Source organism: Saccopteryx leptura, chromosome 6 (assembly GCF_036850995.1).
Source record: "Saccopteryx leptura isolate mSacLep1 chromosome 6, mSacLep1_pri_phased_curated, whole genome shotgun sequence".
NCBI lineage: Eukaryota > Metazoa > Chordata > Mammalia > Chiroptera > Emballonuridae > Saccopteryx > Saccopteryx leptura.
This window is the reverse complement of record NC_089508.1, coordinates 192,780,401-192,805,299: the sequence shown is the minus strand read 5'-3', so window position 1 is coordinate 192,805,299 and position 24,899 is coordinate 192,780,401. Positions and strand designations below refer to the sequence as shown.

The 24,899-nt window shown below is 60.0% G+C and overlaps 1 protein-coding gene across 5 annotated transcripts; it reads left to right on the top strand.

Moving 5' to 3' along the window:
* Window positions 1-454: 454 nt before the first annotated feature.
* On the top strand, window positions 455-23,637 carry SLC29A4 (solute carrier family 29 member 4). 5 transcript variants are annotated; one of them, XM_066343343.1, is made up of 12 exons: window positions 455-533; window positions 12,757-12,850; window positions 13,372-13,557; window positions 15,934-16,065; window positions 16,282-16,395; window positions 16,860-16,988; window positions 18,258-18,332; window positions 19,285-19,532; window positions 20,196-20,337; window positions 20,445-20,632; window positions 21,466-21,706; window positions 22,827-23,637. In XM_066343343.1, exons 3-12 carry the CDS (start codon window positions 13,383-13,385, stop codon window positions 22,967-22,969), a joined length of 1,587 nt encoding a protein of 528 aa, XP_066199440.1. In that variant the 5' UTR covers window positions 455-533; window positions 12,757-12,850; window positions 13,372-13,382; the 3' UTR covers window positions 22,970-23,637. The 5 variants fall into 5 exon arrangements, with proteins under 5 accessions (XP_066199440.1, XP_066199441.1, XP_066199443.1 ...); XM_066343344.1 differs by having other exon boundaries at window positions 457-533; window positions 12,776-12,850; XM_066343346.1 differs by lacking the exon at window positions 455-533 and adding an exon at window positions 9,983-10,142 and having other exon boundaries at window positions 12,776-12,850; window positions 15,937-16,065.
* The last annotated feature ends 1,262 nt before the right edge of the window (window positions 23,638-24,899 follow it).

Sequence of the window (24,899 nt, the reverse complement as noted above, 5' to 3'; positions counted from 1 at the left end):
ATTCTTGGACATAAATTTCTGGATTGGCGAATTATAATCTTATAAAGCTATTTATTTCCAGCTCAGAAAACAAAGGAGTCCACTGGTAGCCAAGACCCCCCCAAACCGCCTGATGTGCCTGGGAGGGGTTCGGAGCCAGGAGAGCGAACGGGAGGAGGGGCAGGCAGGGAGGTTCTGGGCTCCACGTGGCCAGACAGGCCCCCCGGGTTTCACAGCTGCAGATGGGGAGGCCCAGAGAAGGCGAACGCCCAGCCCGGGAACACACAGCCTGCGGGGGCCAGACAGCAGCGCACTCCGCTGCTCTGCTGGGCGGGGTGGCGCCCGTGACTGCTCCACTGTTTCCTCGGCACTTGGGAACAGATGGCTTCAGCTCCCACCCACGGAAGCCAAACATTTTCCCTGGTTACCCTGCTAATTTGCTCACAAGCCTCCTCTTGTAAATAGAGAGTACAAAGGCTCCATCGTACAGCGTGTCTGACGGGCAAATTCTGACTCCGGGGAGAAGCCACAGAGGGAGCCCAGGAAAGCCCCAGGTAAGGCCCAGGTGTGGCCACGTACTGCAGCGGGCTGCTAATCACAGGAAGGGTGCCGGCTCGGGGTCCAGACAGGCCTGGGCTCCAAGCTGGACTCCGCCACGCCCTCCGAGCCTGGCTGGGAAGCCTCGGGCCAGCCCTGGAGGCTCTGTGGTGTCTGTTTTCTCACCTTTGAAATGGGCGTGTTATTTCCAGAGGAATCGTGGGCGGGCTGCTGTGTGGGCACACTGGGAAGTGATGTATCTGTGAGAATCTAATCACCCTTCTCACCTGCATCTGGGGTCAGCACAGTGGAGGCCAGACCCGTGTCACTCTGCCCCCTCCCTGATGGCAGCAATCTATTCACCCAGCCCTCCCCGGGACCTGGGCAAGTGCTGTCGTCGCCTCTTCGAGCCTGGTGCCCATCTGTACAGTGGGGTGTCACCGAGCCTCCCTCAGATGACACCTGATACCCAGTGAGTGCTCAGGGTCATCCCTACCCCATCCAAGTCAGGGAGGCTCCCTGGAGGAGGGGGCTGTGACTTGACAGATGTATAGGAGTCGGGGAGAGGGGAGTGTGTGTGTTGATAGGCAGGTCGAGGGAACTAATTACCCAGGTAAAAGCCCGGGGAAGAGTCGCTTTGTGGTGGTGGTTGGAAATGGGGTGTGGCTGGTGTGCTGGGGAGGGCCCACGGGGTGGGTAGGGAGGCCCTGGAGGATGGTGTGGGGTCCAGGATGGGCAGAGCCCAGGGCTGGAGCCCTGGGAGGAAGGAGGTCAAGGGCAGTGGCAGGCTGCTCCCATTCCCCGTTCCTACCCACGGCAGCCGGCAGCCGCTGGCCTGTAATGAAGAGCTCTTCCTGCTAAAAGCTCCTGGAGCCCCGCCAGGCAGCTCCCACCACCGCCACCGGGCCAGCCTCCAGCACAGCGCTGGGGCCTCCTGCCCACCTCTCCGGCTGGCCCGGGTGTCCCCAGAGGGCGAGGCCCAGGGGGCCACATGTGGCCTGGGAGGCCTGGTCCTGGGAGCCTGGCCTGGGATGCAGCTCCCTCTGGCCTCCCGGTCTAGGGGTTTGCAGGGAGTCCAGGGGACAGCAGGCCAGACGGAGGGCTGAGGACAGACCGGTGTCGCAGGCGTGGTTGGAGCCGACCGTGCACTGACCCAGAGCTGGGTGCTGCCCGTCGTAGCAGCCTCCCCCCTCCCCCCACCCCGTCCCTTGCCTCTCCTAGGAGAGAGTCAGGAGGGTGGTTTTTTGTGTGTTTTTATTGATTTTAGAGAGAGGAGAAAGAAAGAGAAGGCAGGGGGAGGAGCAGGAAGCATCAACTCGTAGTCGCTTCTTGTATGTGCCTTGACCAGGCAAGCCCGGGGTACCGAACCGGCGACCTCAGCGTCCTAGGTCGACGCTCTGTCCACCACAGGGCAGGTGTGCGTGTGCGTGTGCGTGTGCGTGTGTGTGCGTGTGTGTGTGTGTGGAGGGCGGGGTGCTTGTTTATTCAGTTTGCCTTTTGCCCAGATGGCTGGTTTTTCTCCTGGGTCTGACCGTAGTGCAGTGTTTGTATGAAGGGACAGGAGCAGCTGTGCGCTGAGCTGGCCCAGGCAGAACAGGGGGCTGACCCTGCGTCCTGGGGAAGGGACTTCTCGTCTCTGGACCTGGGGCTCGGGCAGTCCCGGGGGGGGGGGCCTTTCCTCAGGAGGTCAGGAACACGGGCTTCGCACCAGGGGGTGACGGAGGCGGGGCCCAGGGCAGCCTCTACCCCCTCCCCGGCCGAGTCCCACGCGGGCCTCTCACTCCCGTCTCTGCCTGGCTCTTGGCTGCGTGTCCAGGTTGATGGGAAGATTCTAATGGGCCTTAAGTTAATAAGTTTGGTATAATTAGGTTTGCGCTCGGCAGGAGGCAGATGGCACAGCCTCTGCCCCAGTGGGGCGGGGCAGGCAGGTGTGGCGGGCACAGCTGGGCTCTCTTCTCCCTTCTCCCCAATATTTTATTACAAACACTGTCAGCATAAAGAAGACTCGAAAGAATTGTGCAGTCCACGCCCGTGTGCTCACTGCCCGCCCTGTGCTCTGCATTCTGACAGCCCTCTGTCTCCCTTCCCCGCGCACCCACCCACCTCACTTTTTTAATGCAGTTCAAAGTCACTGCCAGGCATCAGTATTACTTAACCCCTGAACATGCTTGTCATTAGCTAGAGGGAAATTTTTGCTTTTGTTTTCTCTTTGTTTTGTTTTGTGCTTTAGGCAAAATTTACCCGCAGTCAAATGCACAAATCTAAAGTGAACATTTGCTGAGTTTTTTTTTTTAATTATTTTATTTATTCATTTTAGAGAAGAGAGAGAGAGAGGGAGAGAGAGAGAGACAGAGAGAGGAGAGAGAGACAGGGGAGGAGCTGGAAGCATCAACTCCCATATGTGCCTTGACCAGGCAAGCCCAGGGTTTCGAACCGGCGACCTTAGCATTTCCAGGTCGACGCTTTATCCACTGCGCCACCACAGGTCAGGCCATTTGCTGAGTTTTGATAGATGGGCACATTCTCAAGAGACAGAGCATGACCGTCACGCCCGGTGGGTTCCCCCCTTCGCCCTTCCTTCCCCAAGGTAATCACCATCTTGATCCTCTTAGATCCAGGCTGCCTAGTCAAGAACTTCTTGTGAATGGAGCCGCACCCTATGTGTTCCTTGTGTCTTTGTCCCTCAGCCTCACACACTTGGGATTCATCCTAGTGGTTGGGGGAATATGTGCTGTGTTCCTTTTCAGTGCTGCGTAGTATTCCACGGTGTGAGTGGACCACAGTCTGCTTACCTCTCTCCTCTGGTGGGACTCCTGGGCTGTTTCCAGGTTCTCACTACTGTGAACAAAATGACTATGTGTCTTTTTTTTTTTTTTGTAGACATTTAGTTTCTTTCTAAGCTGATCTGAGTCACTGCCCCTCTCCCCTGCAAACAGTGTGCCCATGCTACAGCTAGAGGGGACAGGAAAATGCCTCAATATACCCACTGGTCTTTGGGTGGGCACATTTCCCCACGCTGAGTCAGCTTGGTGGGTCGTGGCGGGACATGGTCGTCTGGAATGGATCCTGCTCCTGGGAAAGAATGGACAGTGGGCCGGCAGCTGGTGGCTGTTGTCACTGCAGTGCTGGGAATTTTCTAGAAAATTCAACATGGGTCGTCCAAACTGTCTCCCCTGATATTCATGCACAAAGGCCCACATCTGGAGGGTTGTTTGGACTGGCCACCAGGAATAACAAGCTCAAGGAAGCCCAGGGAAGGTTTCACCCTGAGACAAAGATCAAACGTATATAGTATTGCCTGTAAAGTATGGTCTTGGGCCAAGCAAAATCTCAAGGTGCTTGAGCAAGGTCAGGAGCAAAAGACGTGGTTAAGAAATATTCAGGGCAGTGCCTGAAACTGTCTCAGCTAGATGAGAAAGCTTCTTTTTTTTTTTTTTTTTCTGTATTTTTCTGAAGCCGGAAACGGGGAGAGACAGTCAGACAGACTCCCGCATGCGCCCGACTGGGATCCACCCGGCACGCCCACCAGGGGGCGACGCTCTGCCCCTGGGGGGGGGGGGTCGCTCTGTCGCGACCAGAGCCACTCTAGCACCTGGGGCAGAGGCCAAGGAGCCATCCCCAGTGCCGGGACCATCTTTGCTCCAGTGGAGCCTCAGCTGCGGGAGGGGAAGAGAGAGACAGAGAGGAAGGAGAGGGGGAGGGGTGGAGAAGCAGATGGGCGCTTCTCCTGTGTGCCCTGGCCGGGAATCGAACCCGGGACTTCTGCACGCCAGGCCGACGCTCTACCACTGAGCCAACCGGCCAGGGCGAGAAAGCTTCTAAGAATCTTAAAAGTGTATGTCCTTAACTATCTTGGCTAGACTAGAGAGGGTTAAAAAAAAATTTAAGGGCTTTGTCCCAGAGCCCAAAACGAGAGAGGATGTCTCAAAGAGGTGTGTGGATGCAGCACTGACCTAATGGTAATCTGACACACAGGAAGCCCACCAAGCTTTTAAAGGAATTATATCAGCTTGGACTGAGCAGAGCTGGGCTGACTCCTGCTGGTGTGGCCTACGGCCCACCAACCCTTACCGTCCATTTCTTGAAAGTGAATTATGTGGAAGGAGACGGGGGGGGGGGGGGAGAGGTCAGCTGGGGTAGAACACTTGGGCTTTGGGGTTTAGCTCTGATGGCGCTGAGGAATCACAGGAGAGAGCTAGTGGGACAAGGACACCTTTCAGAAAGCTCAGTCTGTTTGCCGTGGGAGGCAGGTTGGAGGGCATAGTGGGGGAAGCCACTAGACCAAGGAGGAGGCCCTGGTGGCCATCCTCCCAAAAGATGGTTTGAGGGGAGAGCACCTGAACCCATTTAGAACAGCGCTCAACACCTGTGAAACGAGGACAGAGCGGGTGCCTTGGTCCCTGGTGGGCTCAGCTTCCCGCTCACTCTGCCCGTGATACGGACTCCACACAGCCTCTCCTCCCAATACCACCCGCTGCCTTCCCGAGTCCAGCTGACAGAGCAGCGTGGCTTCAGGCCTCCCTCTGTCCCTGCCACAGCCCGTCACCGGTTCATTCGATGGCGCCTTAATTGGCTGCATTTTTTTTTAATCCTGGCAGATGGCTTTTCTCCAAAGGAGGGGTGGGTGGACAGACACACTGATCAGCAGCGTCCTTGCTGCTGCCAGCGAGGCCCAGGTGTCATGGGCAGTGACGGCAGGCCTGGCCCCAAGCTTAGCCTTCCCTGACACCCCCACAGAGGACACTTTCCTGGGCCCGCCACTCACCCTCACCAGAGGCCCCGGTGACGAGCGGTGAGCACCCAGGAGGCAGAGCCGCAGGACTCAGCTTTGCCCCTTCTGGGTCTCAGTTTGCTCACATGTAAAATGGGTGGTGACAGGAACAGTCCCACCCCATAGGGTGGCCGGGAGAAGGAAGGGACGGACGCAGTGTGAAGCACGTTATGTCTTTCACTTCTCCCAATAGTCCTTTTAGGCCCCCTTTTCCAGATGAGACACAGAGAAGGGGAGGTGAGTGGCTTAGGGTCACACAGCAGGTAGGCTGAGCTCTTAGGTCACACAGCAGGTAGGCTGAGCTCTTACCACCTGCTGAGTTTCCTGAGGGCTGAGGTTCCCCACAGGTAAACAAAGGCATGAGCATCTTCCAAGGGTGCCATGAGGTCCATGTGCATGAGACCGTGAGGCATGCTGCAAGGCAAGGAGTTGACATTCCAACGCCAGGTCATGGGACACGGGACACATGGCCCATGGACCTCAGCAATGCTGTGTCACAAACACCCACAAAACAGCAGCGGCACATGACAGCGTTTGCGGCTCTCGCATCTTGGGTGGCGGCCTAGGAGGCTCTGCTGATCTCGGTGGGCTTGCTCTCGGGGTGGAGGGGTGGGGTTGGCTGCCCATCCGCTGGCCCAGGTGGCCTCAGCCGTGTGGCTGTGCTGCCCTCCTCCCATCTCCCGAGCCTGGGCACTTGCTCACGGCAGTGGCAGAGGTGTGGAGGTGAAGCCTTTCTGGATCTCTGGTTTGTTGCAGCAACGGACACCCCTCTGGCCAGCCGGTGTCACCAGTGTGAATGCACACTAGCAGGGCAGGGGATTATCCCGCCCCTCGATGGGCGTGGCGGCCCACAGCACGACCCAGGCGCCTCTACCTCTACCGCGTGCGTCTCAGCCGCCCACCACTTCCACACCCAGCTCCTTCCCACCCTGATGGCTGTGGTGCTGTCGGACATTGAAGTGGGTTCTAGTCTTTTCCTGTTACAAAAATGTGGCAAATATCCCCTGGCTAGCCAGCTCTGAACAAATATGCAAGTATAATGTTGTATAAATCCTTAAAAGTAGAATTAATAGAACAAAGGATTTGTGCATTTAAATTTGCACTCCCACCACCCTGCAGGGGGAGACCTCGTCATCTCCTTGTGAGGACTGACTTCAGACTTTCTGGGTTTGCTCCTGTGCTAAGAGAGAAATGGCCTCTCAATGTGGTTTCAATCTGTACTTTGTAAATTAGTTGTAGACTTGGGCACATTTTCATACATTGAAGCCATAGTATTTCTTTTTTGTAAGTTATCCTCTTATATAATTTACTCATCTTTTTTTATTGGGTTTTTTTTTTCTCTTTAATGTTTATTTTGAAGAGGAAGGGGAGTGGGGGGGGGGGGGAGAATATCCTCTATGTGTTCTGACCAAGGATCAAACCAGCAACCTCTGAGCTTTGGAGACAATGTTCTAACCAACCGAGCTCTCCGGCCAGGGTTGTTTTTTCTTTTTGATTTGTAGGTACTTTTTACATATTAAAGGAAGTCAGCCCACCACCCATTGTACATGCTGCAAATATTCTTCCCACGTTAGCATCATCTCTTTTGTTTTGTTTATGATAGGATTTTCCACGTATACATTGTGTATCTTTCATGAAATATGTAGTCAAACGTTATGACTTCTGAGTTTTGTATCTTGCTTAGGAAAAACTTTTCTGCAAGATTATTAAAAACAAAAACCTGGACTTTTTTTTTTTTTTTGGTTGCCACTGGTATTGTTTTGGTTTTACTATGAGGAATGAGGTAGCGATCTGATTTTACTTTATGTTCAGATTGTCACCTGATGGTACAAATACCATTTACAGAATAATCCACTAATATTTTTCTCCCACTAATATGAAAAGCTGCAGTTATTTAAAAGAGAAGAAGAAGAGCACCCCTATCAGAGTGTGCTTTGGGGTTGACCTCTGGAAGTATACGTCCTGTGCCCTTGCTTGGTCCATGTCACTGAGGTCACGCACCTGCGGCTCTAAGTTGGGAGCTCTGCTTCGGCTCTGTGTCTATAGCAAGCTGCCCCTCCCTTCCTTTTTTCAGAATTTTCCTTGCGCATTCTTGCAAATTCATTTTCCCGTGTGAATTTCAGAATCGGCCCATCCATAGTACTTCCCGGAAAAGGACATCGTGCTGGGACATTCTCGCTGGGATGTTGTTAGACAAGCGAATTGAGTTAGTAAAAAAATGACCTCCCGTTCACACTTGTAGTAAGAAATGACACCTCGTCAAAGAACGGGGCGTGCCTTTCTGTCCACACTGTCTTCCCTCTGGGTCCCTCAAGAAAGGCTTTTTTTTTTTTTTTTAAATGTCCCTTTAAAATATTTTTCATGTAGTCATTGAACATGTCTAATGAAGATTATCCCAGGGAGTTTTTAATCTGTCTTGTCGCCATTGTAAATTAACCTTTTCTTTCATCGCAGTTGTCTCATTGTCGTGCCTGAGGGGGAAGGCTGTGGCAATCTCTCAAAAGGTCCTCATTCGGGGCACTGGGTTCCTTCCAGCCGAATGGTCCTGTCGCCCACACACAACAGTAATTTAACTCTTCATTCCCACTCTCTATGGGTCTGCTTTCTTTCTCTTGTCTCCTGATGTCAGCTAGGACCCCGGAGGCGGGCGGCCGGAGAGGGAAGTGACAGGCCGAGAGCAGACGTCCAGGCCATGCTCGACAGTATTTCATTCAGGACTTGACACTGATGTTCTCAGGTGAGACTGGTCTGTTACCGTCTCACAGAAATCTCTGTTGGGTTAAGGATTCCTTTCCCCCGCTCCTGTGCTCTGGAATATTTAGGTCACATTGTGGCTCTCTCTTCTCTAAAGGGTTTGATCGAATTCTGAATTCTGTATTCTCTGAAACTGCCCTCGGCCTGGGATTGTGTACTTATTCTAAACGCTTCACAACCGTACATCTTTGAGGTGGCTTCAGATTTCTCTGGGCGGTGACACCTTGGTCCACCGGTTTTCTTGCGTTTTTCGAAGATAACTATGTCGTCTGTCCCCGACTGTCATAAGTATGACTCGTCCACCCTTCTGGGGTCATTCGGCTATTTGCACTGTTTGGCTTTTATGACGAACATCTTTATACATAAACCCTTTCTATATTTAGAATCCTTACCTTGGGCTAGATTTTCTGGATCAAAGAGTAAGCGTGTTTTTTAGGCCGATTTACTTTCCAGAAGGGTTGCTCCGATTTGCATTCCCACCAGCAGCCCCGGTTTCAAAACCTGGGTCACAGCACGCCCCTTCCCCCAAGGGAGACACTCCATGGCCTTCCCACTGCCAACAAGAGCCCCTTGGGCTGGGCCACCCACCGCCCCGCCTGCATCTCTCACCAGAAGGCCCCCCTCCTCTGTCCCCTTCTCTCAGAGCTTGAGCACGGTGAGGTTTTTCTGGCCTCAGGGGTCTACACTGGCTCTTCCCTCTGCCGGGAACACCCTGACCACACGCCTCCCCACAGCAGGCGCCTTCTCATCATCCAGGTGTCTGGACTCACTGTCACCTCCTCAGAGTGGCCTTCCCTGACCACTAGGTAATGTCCACCCCAAGCCCACAGTCACACACGACTGTCTAGTCCATCACTCTGTCTTGCTGTCTTCTAGGCGTCAGTGCCCCACATTGGGTCGAAATCCAATGTGCCCACGGCACCTAGAACACTGTCACACACGGCCAATCATTTTTATTCACACCCAGGACAGCTCGGCATGGCTTCCTGCATGGGCCCTCCCAAAGCTCCAGGCTCATGGAAGCATCCGGCTCATAACTTGAAGAGTAATAACTTGGATGAACTGGCCACGTCCCCTGGCTCAGAGGGCAGCAGAAGGGGACACTGCCCACGCGGAGTACACATTGACCCCGTCCCAGCACACTTCACTCAGCACAGCCTTATTCTGCACGCAGCTGGGTCCGCCCTTCAAACATTTGGCTCCTGCTGTATGCCAGGCACTCCACTGACCCCTGAGGCTGCAGAGGGAAACAGCAGGCCTCAGCTGGGAGGTGGGGGAGGGGGGGGCAGGCTTTTAGAAGTTACCGGCACAGCCCTGAGCACAGGTGCTGACCATAGCTGTGGGCAAGAGCACCTCTGGGGCCTCCTGGGTGATGCTGGAGGAGGGTCTCAGGCAGGAGGAGGAAAGTGAGGGGAGGGCATCCTGGTAGAAGCCCGCACGTGCCCTGGCTGCCAGCAGACACTTGCGTTGATCTCGGTGACTCAGTACTGGGTGGAGCGACCGCGGCCCCTAAACCTGGCTGGAATGTGCAGGGTCTCCAGCCCCGGAGAGACCTGTCCCACTCACCTACCCACAGGCCTCCTCCCAGGGGAGCAGAGGTGGGGGTGCTAGGCCTGGGTACAAGGCGGGGAGCATTAGGGTATGGCGGGTGGCGGGGTGGCGGCTCGGCTAACCGCAGGTCTCCCCGGGGATGCCCCGCCAGCACGTCCTCGCTGGGGTGTCGTGCCCGGCGAGACCTCAGCCTCAGCCCCGCCCTCGCCTCTGCGGAGGCAGCGGGAGGGGGCGGCGAGGGAGGGGGGGCGGGGCGGGGCGGCGAGGGAGGGGGCGGGGCGGGGCGGCGAGGGAGGGGGCGGGGCGGGGCTCCGCGCGGGGGGCGGGGCGAGGGGCTCCCGTTGTGCTTGACGTGCCTCTGAGCCCCCGGGACGCGCTCGCCAACCCGGGAGCCGGCGGAGAGACACCCGCGGAGGACGCCGGCGGCGCCCGGCCCGAGGCGGGCTGCGGGGTGGGGGTGGGGCGCGTGCGCCCAGGGGTCCCGGCGCGGGGACGGAGGGCTCAGGCGGGGTCGGACGCGCCGAGGACCCCAGGTCCGAGCCAGACCGAGGTAAGCGGTCACCGCGGAGGTGGCGGGCGGGGACGAGGGCGGGCTGGGATGCGGGGACCTGTCGGAGCCTTTGTCTGCGGCGCGCGCACGGCCCCACTCCGCGCGGGCTCGGGCCGCCGAGTCTAGGGGCGCGGGCGCGTGACTCTGAGGACTCCAAGCTCCCAGCCCACTCCCTGTCCCCGGGACAGGGGGCTCCTACCCGCTCCGCTCCCAGCATCCGGACCAGGCCAGCCCCCTCATTCGCCCATCTGTGAGCGCAGGACCAGACCCGGGACGGACAGAGTGGCTGGTGGACCCAAGCCTGCCCGGTCTTGGTGCCACCTCCTTCCCCGGGAACTCGTAGTGACCTGGGGATGTGCCCTTTGCCTAGGGGTGCAGGCTTGGAAACCAACTTTTTTGCTGATGGAACCGGGCAGACAGAAGCAGGGATGGGGTGGAATCGGGGGTTACTGCCAGTGTCTGGAAACTGCAGGAACCAGGACAGGATGGGAGGAAGGAGCTGTCCCCTGCCCCAGCCACTAGCCAGGCAGGCAAAGCCTGTGGCCCGTGCATTCAGCTGTCCCTGAGGCGTGGGGGGGGGCTCCAGAAAGGGGTCGATTAGAAGGATCTTGAAATCCACTTTCCTGTGGGCCGAACCGACCCAGAGGTGTTGGGGCAGTCTAGCAGGCTTGGCTGCGGAAAGAGTGGCAGACAACTCCTAAGCCAGCCTAGGCACGGGGCCAGGGCCATCCGAGGACATCCAGCTGCCCAGGGCTGGGGGCCCACGAGCGGGGTGAGGCCTTCCACATAGAATTCAGGTTCCTTTGTCCCCTCTGGAGGTGGAGCACAGCCCGAGGGGATCAACCTGACCGTGGGGTCCAGATGCCCAGTGCCTCCACAGCGCCCTGGGGCACATGCAGAACCAGTGTCCACTCAGTCGCAGCTGCAATGGGGGAGCCAAACGTGGACATGGCTTTCTGTGCCTCAGTTGCCTTGTCTACAAAGTGGCGGCGTGAGCCGGCTTTTCTGGACTTGTTGGGGTTGGGAGCCCTCTGGGGCCTGACGTGGCGGCTGACGTGGCAGCTGGCTGACGTGGTGGCACGTGTGACTGCCGAGCACCTCATCCTCCTCGTCCACAACAGGAAGTGGGGAAACTGAGGTCCACGGGGTGACCAGTGGGTCTTCTTGGCCACTCCCTGGGCCAGGCACAGAAGGGTCCTGGTGGGGTAGGGGGAGCAGAGGAGAGCCCTGTGCATTCTTTGGATCTTTAAGCCCATATGCATGTTCTAATTTTTAATTAAAGGGGGACATCGGAGGAGGAGGCGTGGGGTGGTGGGGGTCAGTCTGAGGCTCTGGGCTGCTGGTGAGGGGGTCTGTGGAGGGGCGAACTGGAGGTCTGGCAGCCCAGGAGAGGCAGGAGACAGTCCTCAGTCACCCCCACCCACCGCCCACCTCCCGTGCAGCCTCTGCCCAGGCCAGTGAGGTCGTGTTAGGGGCATGGGGCATCCGGAGTAGCCAGACCCGCCCTCCCCCCACCTCCAGGAGAGGGCCTGGGGAGCTTGTGGGGACAGCGGCTGGGGCCCGGTGTGGGTGGCAGCTGCCTGCTTCACCACAGAGCCTGAGGGGACAGCGGAGCCGCCTCCCAGCTGGATGCGGAGCACATCCACCTCCCTGGGTGGTGTGGCCTCTCCGCGGGGTGGGCGCCTCACACAGAGGCCAGGCGAGCCCGGGCGCTGCGTCTCCCGCACCTCTGCTGAACAGGCGCTGGGGGTCGGGGTCTAGGCGGCCCCCAGGGCTGGGTCCCTTTTCTGTCCTGAGCGGGTTGCAAGGAGGAGCGGGCCGTTGTTGTAGGTGGTGCTCTGCCGCTGCCCGTTCCCAGCCTCTCCTGTTTGCAGCAGGAAGCTGGTGGGCAACCCAGGGGTCTCCAAGCGTCCAGTGGGTGATCCTGCCCAAGGCCACAGTCATTCAGATCCAGGGCTGGGGCTCAGGAAGAGGGGCTCCTGAGGGGGCTTGTGTCTGGCTTCCCAGCCGCCAGCAGGAGAGGTTCCCATCCTCTCCCCGCTGCTCATGGCGCCCAGCAGCCGGTCAGCCCTCGATGGTGGGGCAGAACCTCCCCAGCCCCCAGGACTGCCCTGGAAGCAGAGCCAACGCTGGGCTCCCAGGCCCTGATTAATAAATCTGTAGGGAGTCAAGAAAGGGGGAACCATGGGGCTGGGGAGGCACTCAGTAACCCGTCTGGAGGCTGGGGAGTAGGTAAACTGAGGCAAATGAGCTGGAGAAAATGAGCAGGCAATGGGGGGGGGGCAGTGAGCACAGCTGGGGGCCCTCCTCAGAGAAACAGGGTAACTCTGGGCACATGGGCCCCCTCAGGAAAGGGACCCTCCCCCAGCTCCCTTCATGGGTTCTCCCACACATGCTCATGAGGGGCCAGGGCTGCAGAGGTACCACACTCAGTGGCCGATGCCACCATGTCCCATCTCTGTCTCGGATCCTTTTTGCGATCAGATAAATGAATGTCATTAGGAAAACAAATTGATAAATGTTTTAAGTAAAAAACTACCCACTCCCCCCCCCCCTCACACACATACACAGTGGGTATCTACATAGTGGGTATGTCTCTCCATGGATCAATTAGCTCCTTCCTTCCTTCAAAGAGGAGGACGAGCAGATTGGAATTGAAGCAAGGGAAACGGAGGCAAGACCGAAGGAAGGACTTTCTGCCAGTGAAGGTAACTAACCCCCCCCAAAACAGGGTCCTGGTGGCTCAGAGTGTCCGCAGGCCTGAGTTTGGGTTGGGGCTCCCTCACTTCCTGCCTGTGAGATGGGGGTGGTGGGGGAGGGGGGCTTGTTCACCCTCTGACCCTTACTCTCCTTGGCTGTAAAGTGAGTGACTACGGACCCCTCCTCCCAGAGGGAGATGGTGGGCCCCTGCGAGCACAGCGCTGGCACGGTATTCAGTAGTGTGGTCTGTTGTCCTGACATCCCACCTCCAAACTGCTTCCCCCTCCCTCTGTGTCCATGCCCACGGCCACCACCCCCATGCAGCTCTCCATCCTGGCCCACACGTCTTAAGAAACAAATCCCGCGATACCACCCTCCGCTTAGGTTTGTTCAAATCCCGCGATATCCCCCTCTGCTGAGGTTTGCGCGCTGCATCGCGCTGTTTCAAAGCGGGGACGGTCCCGGGGCGCAGGCTTGGGGCAGGGGCGGGGGTCCCCCTGCCGCTCCCTCAGCCCCCCTCTCTCCGCAGCACGGGCGGCCATGGGCTCCGCGGGCAGCCAGCGCCTCAGGGAGCCCAGCGTGGCGGGCACGCCGGACAGGAGCGTGGTGACCAGCTTCAGCTTCGACAGCTGCGGGCTGGACGAGGAGGCAGCCGCCGGGGCGGCTCGGGGGCGGGGTGCCGGGTCCAGGGGCACCCCAGTTCCCACGGACTCTGGTGAGTGAGGGTGCAGCAAGGCGTGTGTCCGGCCCGTAGCAGAGCCGGCCACGTGGGCATTCCCTCCGTGGTTGGGCGGCGTGGCGCGTGGGCAGCAGCGGTAACAAGCAGGCCCAGGGTTTCAGTGCCTTCACCTGCGGGCCGTGTCTCCTGTGCGGGTCACGGAGCCAGGCTGAGGGGGCGCCCTCTGCACGTGGCCTTCGTGCCCCCTGGCCCAGCAGGGAGGGCACAGGCAATTCACGCACTGACCCGTGAGTGGAACTTCTATCTGAAGTGGCCCAGCTCGCTTCTGTCACAGCCACTGGCCAAAGCAAGCCAGGCCTCGCTTCAGTGGAGACGGAAAAGGGCCTGAAAGGAGGCTGGCGTGAGGTCAGTGGCCTGGCTCTGGCCCAGCTGTGTGACCCTGGGCAAGGGCCTCACCCCCTCTGAGCCCAGAGGAAAGAGGCGGGTGGCCTGGGATCCAGCGTGCAGTGTGTGGGGCCCAGTTTCAGTTCCTTTGCTCGGGAACCTGGGGCAACACATTGTTGCCTCCGGGAAAGGGCAGCGTCCTGTGCCACCCTCCATGTGCACAGCGCCCACAAAACATTGCCGAGTGACAGCTCGTTTTGGGGGTGGCTCTTCAGGCCCTTCATACTGGTACCCCTTCAGGCCCCACCGCCCTCTCTGCAGGCAGGAGTGGAAGTTCTCGCCAGGCCCCGTGGTGGTGGACCCCTCCCTGTGCCCATGTGCATGGACAGAGCCAGCCCGGGGCCCATCCCCATGGCGCCGGACTTCTTTCTCCAGGCCAGGTGTGACAGTAGAGGTCACAGGGCAGTGGCCCTGGCAGCCACAGCCATCGAAGCGGACGGTAGCCATAGTGACGGTGGCTGGATTAGTCAGGGTTCAACCAGAGAAACGGAGCCGGTAGGAGATGCAGAGACAGTGGACAGACACGCAGAGACACAGATGAGGTGCAGGCGGAGCTGTCTGTATGCACGTCTGGGTGTGCTACAGGAAACGGGCTCGGGAGTGGGGAGGCTGGCTGGGCCAGTCTGTGAGGCAGGTGCTTCGGAAGGTCACAGACAGGCTGGAACCTCAAGAGTCTGATGACTAGGGCAGCTGTGGCCCTGAAGGTGGGTGGTGGCCATGGTGATGCTGGTGGTTTTAGTGAGTCACCATGACGGTGATGAAGGCGACCATGGCTGTGGGGAGGGACGGAAGCCAGAGTGATGGCAGTGTGATGCTGGTGGTACAGGGGCCGTGATTATGGCGATAATGGACCACAGATAGTCATGGTGGGTGCTATGGCAACGGGGATCATGGTGTTTGGTGACTTTTTTTGTGTGTGACCGAGTCAGAGAGAAGGACAGATAGGGACAGACAGACAGGAAGGGAGAGAGATGAGAATCATCTATTCTTCGTTGCGGCACCTTAGTTGTTCAGTGATTGCTTTCTCATATCGCCTTGGTGGGAGGGCTACAGCAGAGTGAGTGACCCCTTGCTCAAACCAGCGACCTTGGGCTCAAGCCAGCGACCATGAGGTCATGTCTATGATCTCACACTCAAGCTGGTGAGCCTGTGCTCAAGCCAGAGGAGCCCGCACTCAAGCTGGTGGATCTTGGGGTTTCAAACCTGGGTCCTCTGCATCCTGATCCAATGCTTTATCCACTGCGCCACCACCTGGTCAAGTTGGTGTTTGGTGACTTTTGTTTTTTGTGTGGGTTTTTATTTTTTGTATTTTTCTGAAGCTAGAAACGGGGAGAGACAGTCAGACAGACTCCCGCATGCGCCCGACCGGGATCCACCCGGCATGTCCACCAGGGGGCGACGCTCTGCCCACCAGGGGGCGATGCTCTGCCCCTCCGGGGCGTTGCTCTGCCGCAACCAGAGCCACTCTAGCGCCTGAGGCAGAGGCCAAGGAGCCATCCCCAGCGCCTGGGCCATCTTTGCTCCAATGGAGCCTCGGCTGCGGGAGGGGAAGAGAGAGACAGAGAGGAAGGAGAGGGGGAGGGGTGGAGAAGCAGATGGGCGCTTCTCCTGTGTGCCCTGGCCGGGAATCGAACCTGGGACTTCTGCATGCCAGGCCGACTCTCTACCACTGAGCCAACTGGCCAGGGCCTGTTTGGTGACTTTTGATTGGGTATTGGTGGTTTGGATATGGTGGCAGTGGCCACGGTGATGGTGGGGCCGTGGTGGTGGCCAAGTTAGCCGTGGTTCTGATGACTGTGACAGTTGAACAGTGGCATGGAACGGTGGGATGCCATGCCACAAGGGCTGCGGCTTATGGTGGACTGCGGTTACGGTGACGGCGGCCGTGGTGGTGGCTAGCAGCCCTGGTGCCGTGGCCGTGGCCCTGGGTGGGCTTGCCCACGGCTCACCCGGCGTCTCTGGGTTTAGCAGCAGAGGGCCCCGCGCCTGACGACCGCTACCACGCCATCTACTTTGCGATGCTGCTGGCGGGCGTGGGCTTCCTGCTGCCGTACAACAGCTTCATCACCGACGTGGACTACCTGCACCACAAGTTCCCAGGTAGGCCCAGCCCTGGCCGCCCCGCTCCAGAAACCCCACGGCGGGGACCCTGCTGGGGGGAGCCCATTTTATTCAAATCTTGGCTCAGCCGTGAGTTGCTGAGTGACCTCAGAGTGGCCATCTCTGAGCCATCATACTGAGAAGACGCTGCCTGGCCGGGGAGGGACAGGGCGTGAGGGCCCCCCCTGAGCCCCTGCTGCTGGCCGCCCCGCCCAGGCACCTCGATTGTGTTCGACATGAGCCTCACCTACATCTTGGTGGCGCTGGTGGCCGTGCTCCTGAACAACGCGCTGGTGGAGAGACTGAGCCTGCACACAAGGATCACCGCGGGTGTGTGTCCCCCAGGGGCTCCCAGCTCTCCCCCAGTGTCCCCGCTCGTCACTCCCCTTGTCTGTAAAATGGGCACCCCTGCTAGTCACGTCATGGGGCTCAGCGTATGAAAGGTCAGGCCTGTGGTGGGTGCCCCCCCACACACACTAGCATGTTATCTGCCCCGGGGAAGGCTTTTGTGCCCCTCGTTGTCCCAGGACCCATGCTCTTCCCTCTGCCTAGTCTGCTTCCCTTCCCCACTCCTCTTTATGTTGACATCCAGCTTCAAGGGCCGGCTCAGACAGCACCTCCTCCGGGAAGCCCTCCAGGTGTCCCTCTTAGACCCCTAGTGTACCCCAGCTCTCTAAGTATTAAGGGCAGTGGCAGAGAGAGGGCACCCCGGACCTAGCACTACGAGAGGGCTGGATGAGTGGGAGCCCCTGGCCCACCGCTCCCTGTCTCACTGAGTCTCTTCCCCCGCACAGGCTACCTCCTGGCCTTGGGCCCCCTCCTTTTCATCAGCATCTGTGACGTGTGGCTGCAGTTCTTCTCCCGGGACCAGGCTTATGCCATCAACCTGGCCGCTGTGGGCACCGTGGCCTTCGGCTGCACAGGTAGGGGCTGGGGACAGGCTGGGGACAGGCTGGGGGGCCGGGGGCCTGTCACAGAGGCTCGTTCTCTCCCTTGGCCACTCCTGTGATGGCGACATCCAGCTTCAAAGCCCGGCTCTAACGGCGTCTCCTCCAGTAAGCCGTTTGGTGTACGTGAAAGCAAGCCTTCCTGAACTCAAGTCCTCAATCCAGGCTGGGTACTCAGGCCTGTTAGAAAAAGAAAAGAGGCCCTGGCCGGTTGGCTCAGCGGTAGAGTGTCGGCCTGGCGTGCGGGGGACCAGGGTTCGATTCCCGGCCAGGGCACACAGGAGAAGCGCCCATTTGCTTCTCCACCCCGCCCCCCTCCTTCCTCTCTGTCTCTCTCTTCCCCTCCCGCAGCCAAGGCTCCATTGGAGCAAAGATGGCCCAGGCGCTGGGGATGGCTCCTTGGCCTCTGCCCCAGGCGCTAGAGTGGCTCTGGTCAGTAGAGCGACGCCCCAGAGGGGCAGAGCATCGCCCCCTGGTGGGCAGCGTCGCCCCATGGTGGGCGTGCCGGGTGGATCCCGGTCGGGCGCATGCGGGAGTCTGTCTGACTGTCTCTCCCCGTTTCCAGCTTCAGAAAGAAAAAAAAAAGAAAAAAAAGAAAAAGAAAAGAAAAGTGTTGGTAGGAACCAGGAAAGCCCAGTTTGCCAGCCCTGCTCAGGGTTGATCCAGGCAGGGGCTCGCCTGGCTGCAGGCTGTCCATCTGTGCGTGTTTGTCTGTGTGGGTTCGGATGGGAGAGCTTATGCTGTAGGAACAAAGGAGTTTATAAATCTCAGTGGTTTCAAAAAACAAGACTGACTTCTGGCTCCTGCTGCACGTCCAGCCCGTGGATGGGACTCGGGCCCACAGAGCGGCCGAGGCTCACACCGTCCGTAGCACGGGGCCTCTCTGGGCACCGCTGTGGGGGGAGAAAAAGACTGGAATTCCCTGTGGGCTTTGCTCTGCCACATGTGGAAGTGACGCTTGTCATTCCTGCTCACGTTTCACTGGGTAGACGAGTCAGGGTGCTTGGCTGTCCCTAGGCGGGCCTGGGGGAGGCAGGACACACCCCGTCTGGTGGACAGAGCTGTTCCCATCATGCTCTGCGAGGTGGTGTGGCCCAGTGCCTCTGCCACGGGCACCCTCTCTGCACCCCCCAACATGGTGTTCTCAGGTTCCGGAGTTTTGCCCCACGCCGACCGAGGATGAGTGGTGTCTCATGGTTGCTCTCCTCTCTCGCTCTCTCTCTCTCTCTCTCTCTCTCTCTCAAGTGCAGCAATCCAGCTTCTATGGGTACACGGGAATGCTGCCCAAGCGGTACACGCAGGGGGTGATGACCGGGGAGAGTGAGTACCCGCAGGCCCCAGGAGGGGGCGCCGGGGTGCCTGGGTGTCAGAAGCCTCTTCCCAGGGCCGTGCCCTGGACCTGCCTGGCTGGGCGCTGTGAGCTTTGTGATGTGACAGGCACGCGGCACGTGGGTCTAGAGTGTCCTGGAGTGTCGTCCCTGTGCCTGTGTGCGGCGTGCACTGTGTCAGCGTGTGAGTGTGTGTGAGTGCATGTGTGTGAGGGTAAGCCCACCTGTAACCCTGTGGTCAGCCACACCTCCTCACCACCCAGTTCTCCTTGGAGCAGGAGTCCCACAAGCCACCCCCACTGGGCACCCCCACTTGGCTTTTTCCCGAGCCCCCCCACCATCTCCCACCTGCCCCTGCTCAGGACATGGTACCCCGTGCTCCAACCCACACGTACCCAGTGGCCTTGGATGTGCCCTCCAGGCTGGTTTTTCTCTCTGGCCCCTGGTGAAGGTGGCCAAGTCCCCTGGCCCCGCCCCCTTTTTCCCCGGGGCAGCGTCACCCTCAGCCACCCCCTGCAGGAGGGCACCCGCGTCTCCTAAGTCCTCCTTCCATGCGGGGACGGGCCTCCTGCCGCCCCAGCCAGGACGCTGGCCCCCACTCTCTGCTGCCCCTGCCCTCTTGCACACGGTCCACGCTTTTCTAAGTTGTTTGCGTCCCTCCCCACCGAGTCCTGGGAAGACAGGGCCCTGCGTGTCATCCCCCTATGGCCTCAGCAGGCAGTGACATGCTCCCAGGGGGTGTGTGCAGCAGCGTCAGGGAGGGGCGGTCTGGGTGGGCACGTTCCGCGGCAGCTCTCCGCATGCCGGGGCTGGAGATGGCCTGGAGCCGGGGCAGGGGTGGGACGGCCAGCCAGGGCCAGCCTGGAGCTGAGGGAGTGGATGTGCGGGGGAGGGGGGAGGGGAGGGCTGAGCGGGGACCCCAGGCCCTCGCCCCCGCCCCGCAGGCACGGCCGGCGTGATGGTCTCCCTGAGCCGCATCCTCACCAAGCTGCTGCTGCCTGACGAGCGCGCCAGCACGCTCATCTTCTTCCTCGTCTCCGCTGGCCTCGAGCTGCTCTGCTTCCTGCTGCACCTGCTGGTGCGGCGCAGCCGCTTCGTGCGCCACCACACCGTGCGGCCCCGCGACAGCCGCCCTGGCCACCGGGCCGGCTACCGCGTGCACCACGACGTGCTGGCCGGGGACATCCACTTCGTGAGTCCGCAGCCCCCGCTGCCGCCTGCGTCCCCGGGCGCAGCCTCCACCCCGTCCTGGCCGCGGTCCCCTGGAAGCGCCACACACCTGTGCGCTGAGCGGCACCTGGTGATGATAGCAGCCCGGGCTGCGGGCTGAGCCGCAGCGGCGGACCCGCCCAGCGCCGTCCGGGGGGCCGGGGGCGCCCTCTGCTGGCGGCGGGGCCGCATCGCCCCCACAGGGCCCGGGCGGCAGGTGTGCAGGCCTGGCCGCACCTGCAGGACCAGGCTCAGGAGAGCCCTGCGACCCGCCCGAGGGCCGGACAGGGAGAGCCGGGATGTTCTCACAGACATTGATCCTCCGAGTCACCTGGGGCCCTGTGCTGGGAACACTGCAGCCAGCCAGAGATGCTGTCCCCCTTGGGGCGCAGAGACCCTGAGAAGGGCAGCATGCCAAAACCAGAGCGGCTCCAGGAAAAGGGAGATGGGAGAGCCCTCATGGTCAGGGGGCCGCTGACACCTGGCCTGCGGGGAGCAGAAGGGGCGACAGGAAGAGCCACAGGAAAGGCCCTGGCAGCGGGCAGAGCTGCAGAGGGTCAGCGGCCCGGAGGAGCTCGGTGTGTTTGGGGGACAGTGAGGAAACAAGGGCGGGCCCCCACCTAAACCCCGTCCCACTGTCCTGCAGGAGAACCGAGGCCCCGCGCGGGCCGACAGCGGGTCCCCGAAGGACAGCCCAGCCCACGACGTGGGCGTCAGCAGCAAGGGAGCCTACACCCGCTTTGACGTGCCTCAGGCCAGAGTCACGCGGACCTGGCCCTCCTTCAGAGGTGGGGGCCGGGCTGGGCGCCGGGCGCTCCCCAGCACCCGTGGGTGGCGGCGCTAAGGCGGGGGGTGGGCAAGGGTGCTGACCCCTGACCCCAGCCCCCTGCCGTAGCCTTGCTGCTGCACCGGTACGTGGTGGCCCGTGTCATCTGGGCCGACATGCTGTCCATCGCCGTGACCTACTTCATCACTCTGTGCCTGTTCCCCGGTCTCGAGTCCGAGATCCGGCACTGCGTCCTGGGCGAGTGGCTGCCCATTCTCATCATGGCCGTGTTCAACCTCTCTGACTTTGTGGGCAAGGTGGGCCCCGCCTCCACCCTCCACCCTCGCCCCCGCCCCCTGCCTCCACCCCCGCCCCCACCCCGGGACAGGGGAGAGGATGTCACAGGTGGGGGCGGCAGATGGCCGGGGCCACCCTGGGAGCCACAGTGGTTCTGAGCTAAGGATGCTCGTGGCTCCCAGGTTCAGAGGGTGGGAGTCGAACAGGGGCCCTGTCTCAGACCCTGGCCGTTGACGGCCCCAGTGGGTCCCCAGGCCAGCCCTGGAGTGTCCTCTGTGTCCCACAGGCAGGTGCAGGCTGCTGTCCTCATAGCTAACGGGTCTCTGACAGCACCAGGAGTACCCCAGAGGGACAGGGACCCCAGAAATGGCTCAAGGAGCCAGACATCATATACTAGGAGTGTAGCACAGGTCCGGGGTCAGGTTTGGGGGCAGCCCTCCTGTGAGCCTTGTCTAGAGGAATGAGAATTTGGGGCTCAGCGAGGGGAAACCATCTGCCTCTGTTTGCCTGAGGCCACACAGCTGAAAGGTCCAAGAAACTCGAGTCTGTGCTTCAAGAGGGAGCCAGCGGGTTCAACTCCCAGTCCTGCTGTGTCCTGCTGCTTGGGGGGCCTGACCCTCTGGGCACCATGCCCTCTTTTCTCAAATCGGGTGGAGAGTGTAGGGATGAACGGGGAACAGGTGTGGTGTTTGGACGGGTCCCGTGTACCCAGCAGGGACTGCTGTATCGGGGGGTTTGGTGGGCTTTCGTGGACAAAGCCGGTCTTCTTTGTGACTGGGGACAGGGGGCACACCTGGAGGCTGCAGGGGCCCCGGGGGAGGTGGGGCTCACACGCCTGGCTCCCTCTCTGCAGATCCTGGCGGCTCTGCCCATGGACTGGCGGGGCACCCATCTGCTGGCCTGCTCCTGCCTTCGTGTGGTCTTCATCCCGCTCTTCATCCTGTGCGTCTACCCCAGCGGCACGCCTGCCCTGCGCCACCCGGCCTGGCCCTGCGTCTTCTCCCTGCTCATGGGCATCAGCAATGGCTACTTCGGCAGCGTGCCCATGATCCTGGCAGCTGGCAAAGTGGGCCCCAGACAGCGGGAGCTGGCAGGTAAGGCCCTGCTTGGCCAGCCTGACGCCTGAGCACTGCCAGGCCAGGACAGCAGGACCACAGAAGCCACCACCACACAGCCAGAGGGCGCACGTGGGTCTCGGAGCTCACAGGCGTGAGTGAGGACATTGTTTGGTCACTTCATACATTCCACAGCTACTTGGTGAGGCCCTGATGTGTGCCAGGTGCTGTTGTTCTAAGTGCTGGGGACGCAGTGATGACAGAACAATGATCCTTGTACTTCCAGGGCTAATAGTCTGGAGGGAACAGACAAGTCACAGAAAAGCAGAGAAAAATAAAGCAGGGAAAGGGTGAGCTGGGGGGGGGGGGGGGAGGATTCACAATGCAAGCAGAGCAGCCTGGAAAGCTTCACTGAGGAGGTGACTTTTTTGTTTTATTGATAAATTGAATTTAGAGTTGGGGGGGGCATTCATTTGTTCCACTTAACTGTGCATTCATTGGTCGCTTACCCACGTGTGCTGTGACCTGGGATCAAACCCGCAACCTTGGTGTTTCACGACAACACTCTAACCAACTGAGCTAACCGGCCAGGCCAGGGCCAGAGGCGATGACTTTTTGAGCAAAGACCTGGAGGAAGGAGTGAGGGGACCAGCCATGTGACAGGGCAAGGGGAGACTGCACGCAGAGGCCCCGGGGAAGCAGAGCGGGGTGTGCTGAGCGCAGGGGGTGTGGGAGGTGGTGCTGGAGTCTGTTTTTCACGGCAGAGCTCACAGGACTCGCAAGCTCTGGGCCTGATGCTCAGGGCAGGACGGCTGGGTTGTCATCTGAGGTGGGGAGAGCACTTTAGTGGGGAGCAGTCTCAGAGTTGGGTTCCATAGGTTCCAGAAGTCCATTAGACACCCCAGAGTGTCCAGGACCGGGAAGCCGTTGGAGAGAAAGAGAAGCAGGCCGGGCCCGGGTCACAGTCCTTGCTCAGCCCCTCCCTGGGAGCTGGCCTTGGTCACCTGAGATGCGGAGGCTTCAACTGCAGCTCTTTGTCGAGGGGCTGCTGGGTTTGTCCACTTGGATTGGGGTCTGTCCGTGTGTGTACAGCGGCCGTGGTCCTGGAGGCCTGCTCGCTGCCTGCCTCCCACCAGCTCAGGTCTGGTCCTGTCCACAGGGAACACCATGACTGTGTCCTACATGACGGGACTGACGCTGGGCTCCGCCGTGGCCTACTGCACCTACAGCCTCACCAGGGACGCCCACAGAAGCTGTTTCCAGACCTCCACCAACAACGCCTCCTTTCCTGCCGGCCTCTGAGCCGGCAGGGCCAGCCCTGCCCAGGGAGGGCTGCTGGGACCCTCCCCAGGGCCCCGCGGCCCCCTCCCCACCCCTGCCTGCCGTGCCTGGGGGCTCCGCCTCCTCCTGTGCCAATAACGCCGTCCTCTCTGGGTCCAACTGCCTGTCGTGCAGCCCCAGGGTTCTGCCAGGTTCTTGGGGGCCTCGGTGTGTTGCTGCCCCGCAGGCCTCCGCCCAGCACTGTGCTCTGCGTCCCATCTCACACCGGCCCCTCACCCTCTGTGTCCAGTGCTCTGTAAGGTCAACTTACAGCCGGCCCCACCCCACCCCCAGCCCCCAGCCAGTGTTCTTCCTGGCAACCCCCACCCCCAGGTCAACTCACCCCAATCACACCTTTCATAGCAGCTGCTCCAGCCCTTCCCTCACCTGGAGCTGAAGGTGAGAGGGGGCCAGCCCCCACTGTCATCACCCCAAAGCCACCCCCGGCCCGGCCTTAAACCCTGTTCTCACAAACTCTGGGTTTAGCACTGAGAAGGACTGCAGCCCTCAGTATGAATGGAGGCAGACCACAGCCCACCCAGCCTGGACTTGTGGGCACTCCAGGTTGTCTCAGTGCCAAATAAGGGACTCTATAGCATCCAGACAGGTTTTTCCAGGTCAGCCTGCCCTTCCTTGCCCATGTCCCGTCCCCCTGTCTGTCCACTGTACAGCACTGGCCATTAAAAGCCATTAAAAAATGGACCATAGATGCCTCAGTGGAGTAGTGTCTGTGTCGCCTTCTTGCCGGGATTGGGGGTAGCTCCCAAGGGGGCAGTTTAGAAGGCTATAAGGCCTGGGGAGGATAGGAGGATGGTAGGATAGGAGCATAGCGGGGAGAAGTGAATATGGTATAGAGGAAGAAGGGAACGGTATAACGGTATAGCAGTGTTAGAGGGAATAGGGGGTGTAGGAGTGGGAGGGACAGGGAAGCAGGGAGGGTGGAGGGGAGGGAAGGCAGGGAAGGAGGGTGTCTCCCTCCCTCCTCCCTGGGAAGGGAGAGGAGAGAGGAGAAAGTGGAGAAGAAGCGCTGAAACAGATGAGGCGCTTCTCCTGTGCCCACCTCCTCTCCTGTGTGCCCTGGCCGGGAACCGAACCCGGGACTTCCACACTCCAGACCGACGCTCTACCGCTGAGCCAACCAGCCAGGGCTCTGCTAGGGGAGTTAACTGAGCCCTTTTCTCGGGCAGCCGCTGCCTTCCGTTAATTAAGGCTACTAATTGCCTTCCCGAACCGAATCGCCTATGCCGTTCCCTCCACACGCGGCCGTGAAACAGCGAAGCCTGGAATGTCCTGTTTTCCGTGCACTGGTCTGGTGCTGCCGGGCAGAGTCCCCATGAAGTCAGACGGGAGAGGGGGCAGCGCCGGGACCCAGGCCCAGCCTCCTCGGACACAATCTCCGCAAAACCGCAGCGGCGGCCCACGTGTGGGCGTGGGCGTGGGCGGGCAGACGCCGGCTCTGCCCCGAGAACTCGCGTAGCCAGACACGCTCTCCACCTGGGGCTGCTCAGCCGGCGCAGCAAGGTCTGGCTGATTGCCACGTCCTGATGCCACCCCCAGCCCCTGAAATGAACCACTCCCGACAACGGTGCTTTTCCAATGATAGCTTTTTCTTTTCTTTTTTCTTTTTATGAAAAAGATCACACAGAATTTCGCCAACAAACAAAAGTCCAAAGAAACTTAAAAAAAGAAAAAGGGAAACAATAATCCCCCCCCCCTCCCCAAATAAAACTGAAGTCTGGCTTTTCCTTCCCTTAAGATTGTCTGGACGAGGCCTCCTGTCTCCCTGGAGGGCACGGGCGGGTAAGTGCTTCTGTGGGGGCCCCACGGGCTCCGTGGCCCGCCCCCCTCCGCTCTCCCTAGCTCCTCCTCCATCTGGGGGCACATACAGTACACCTGGGCAGGGGTGCTGGGC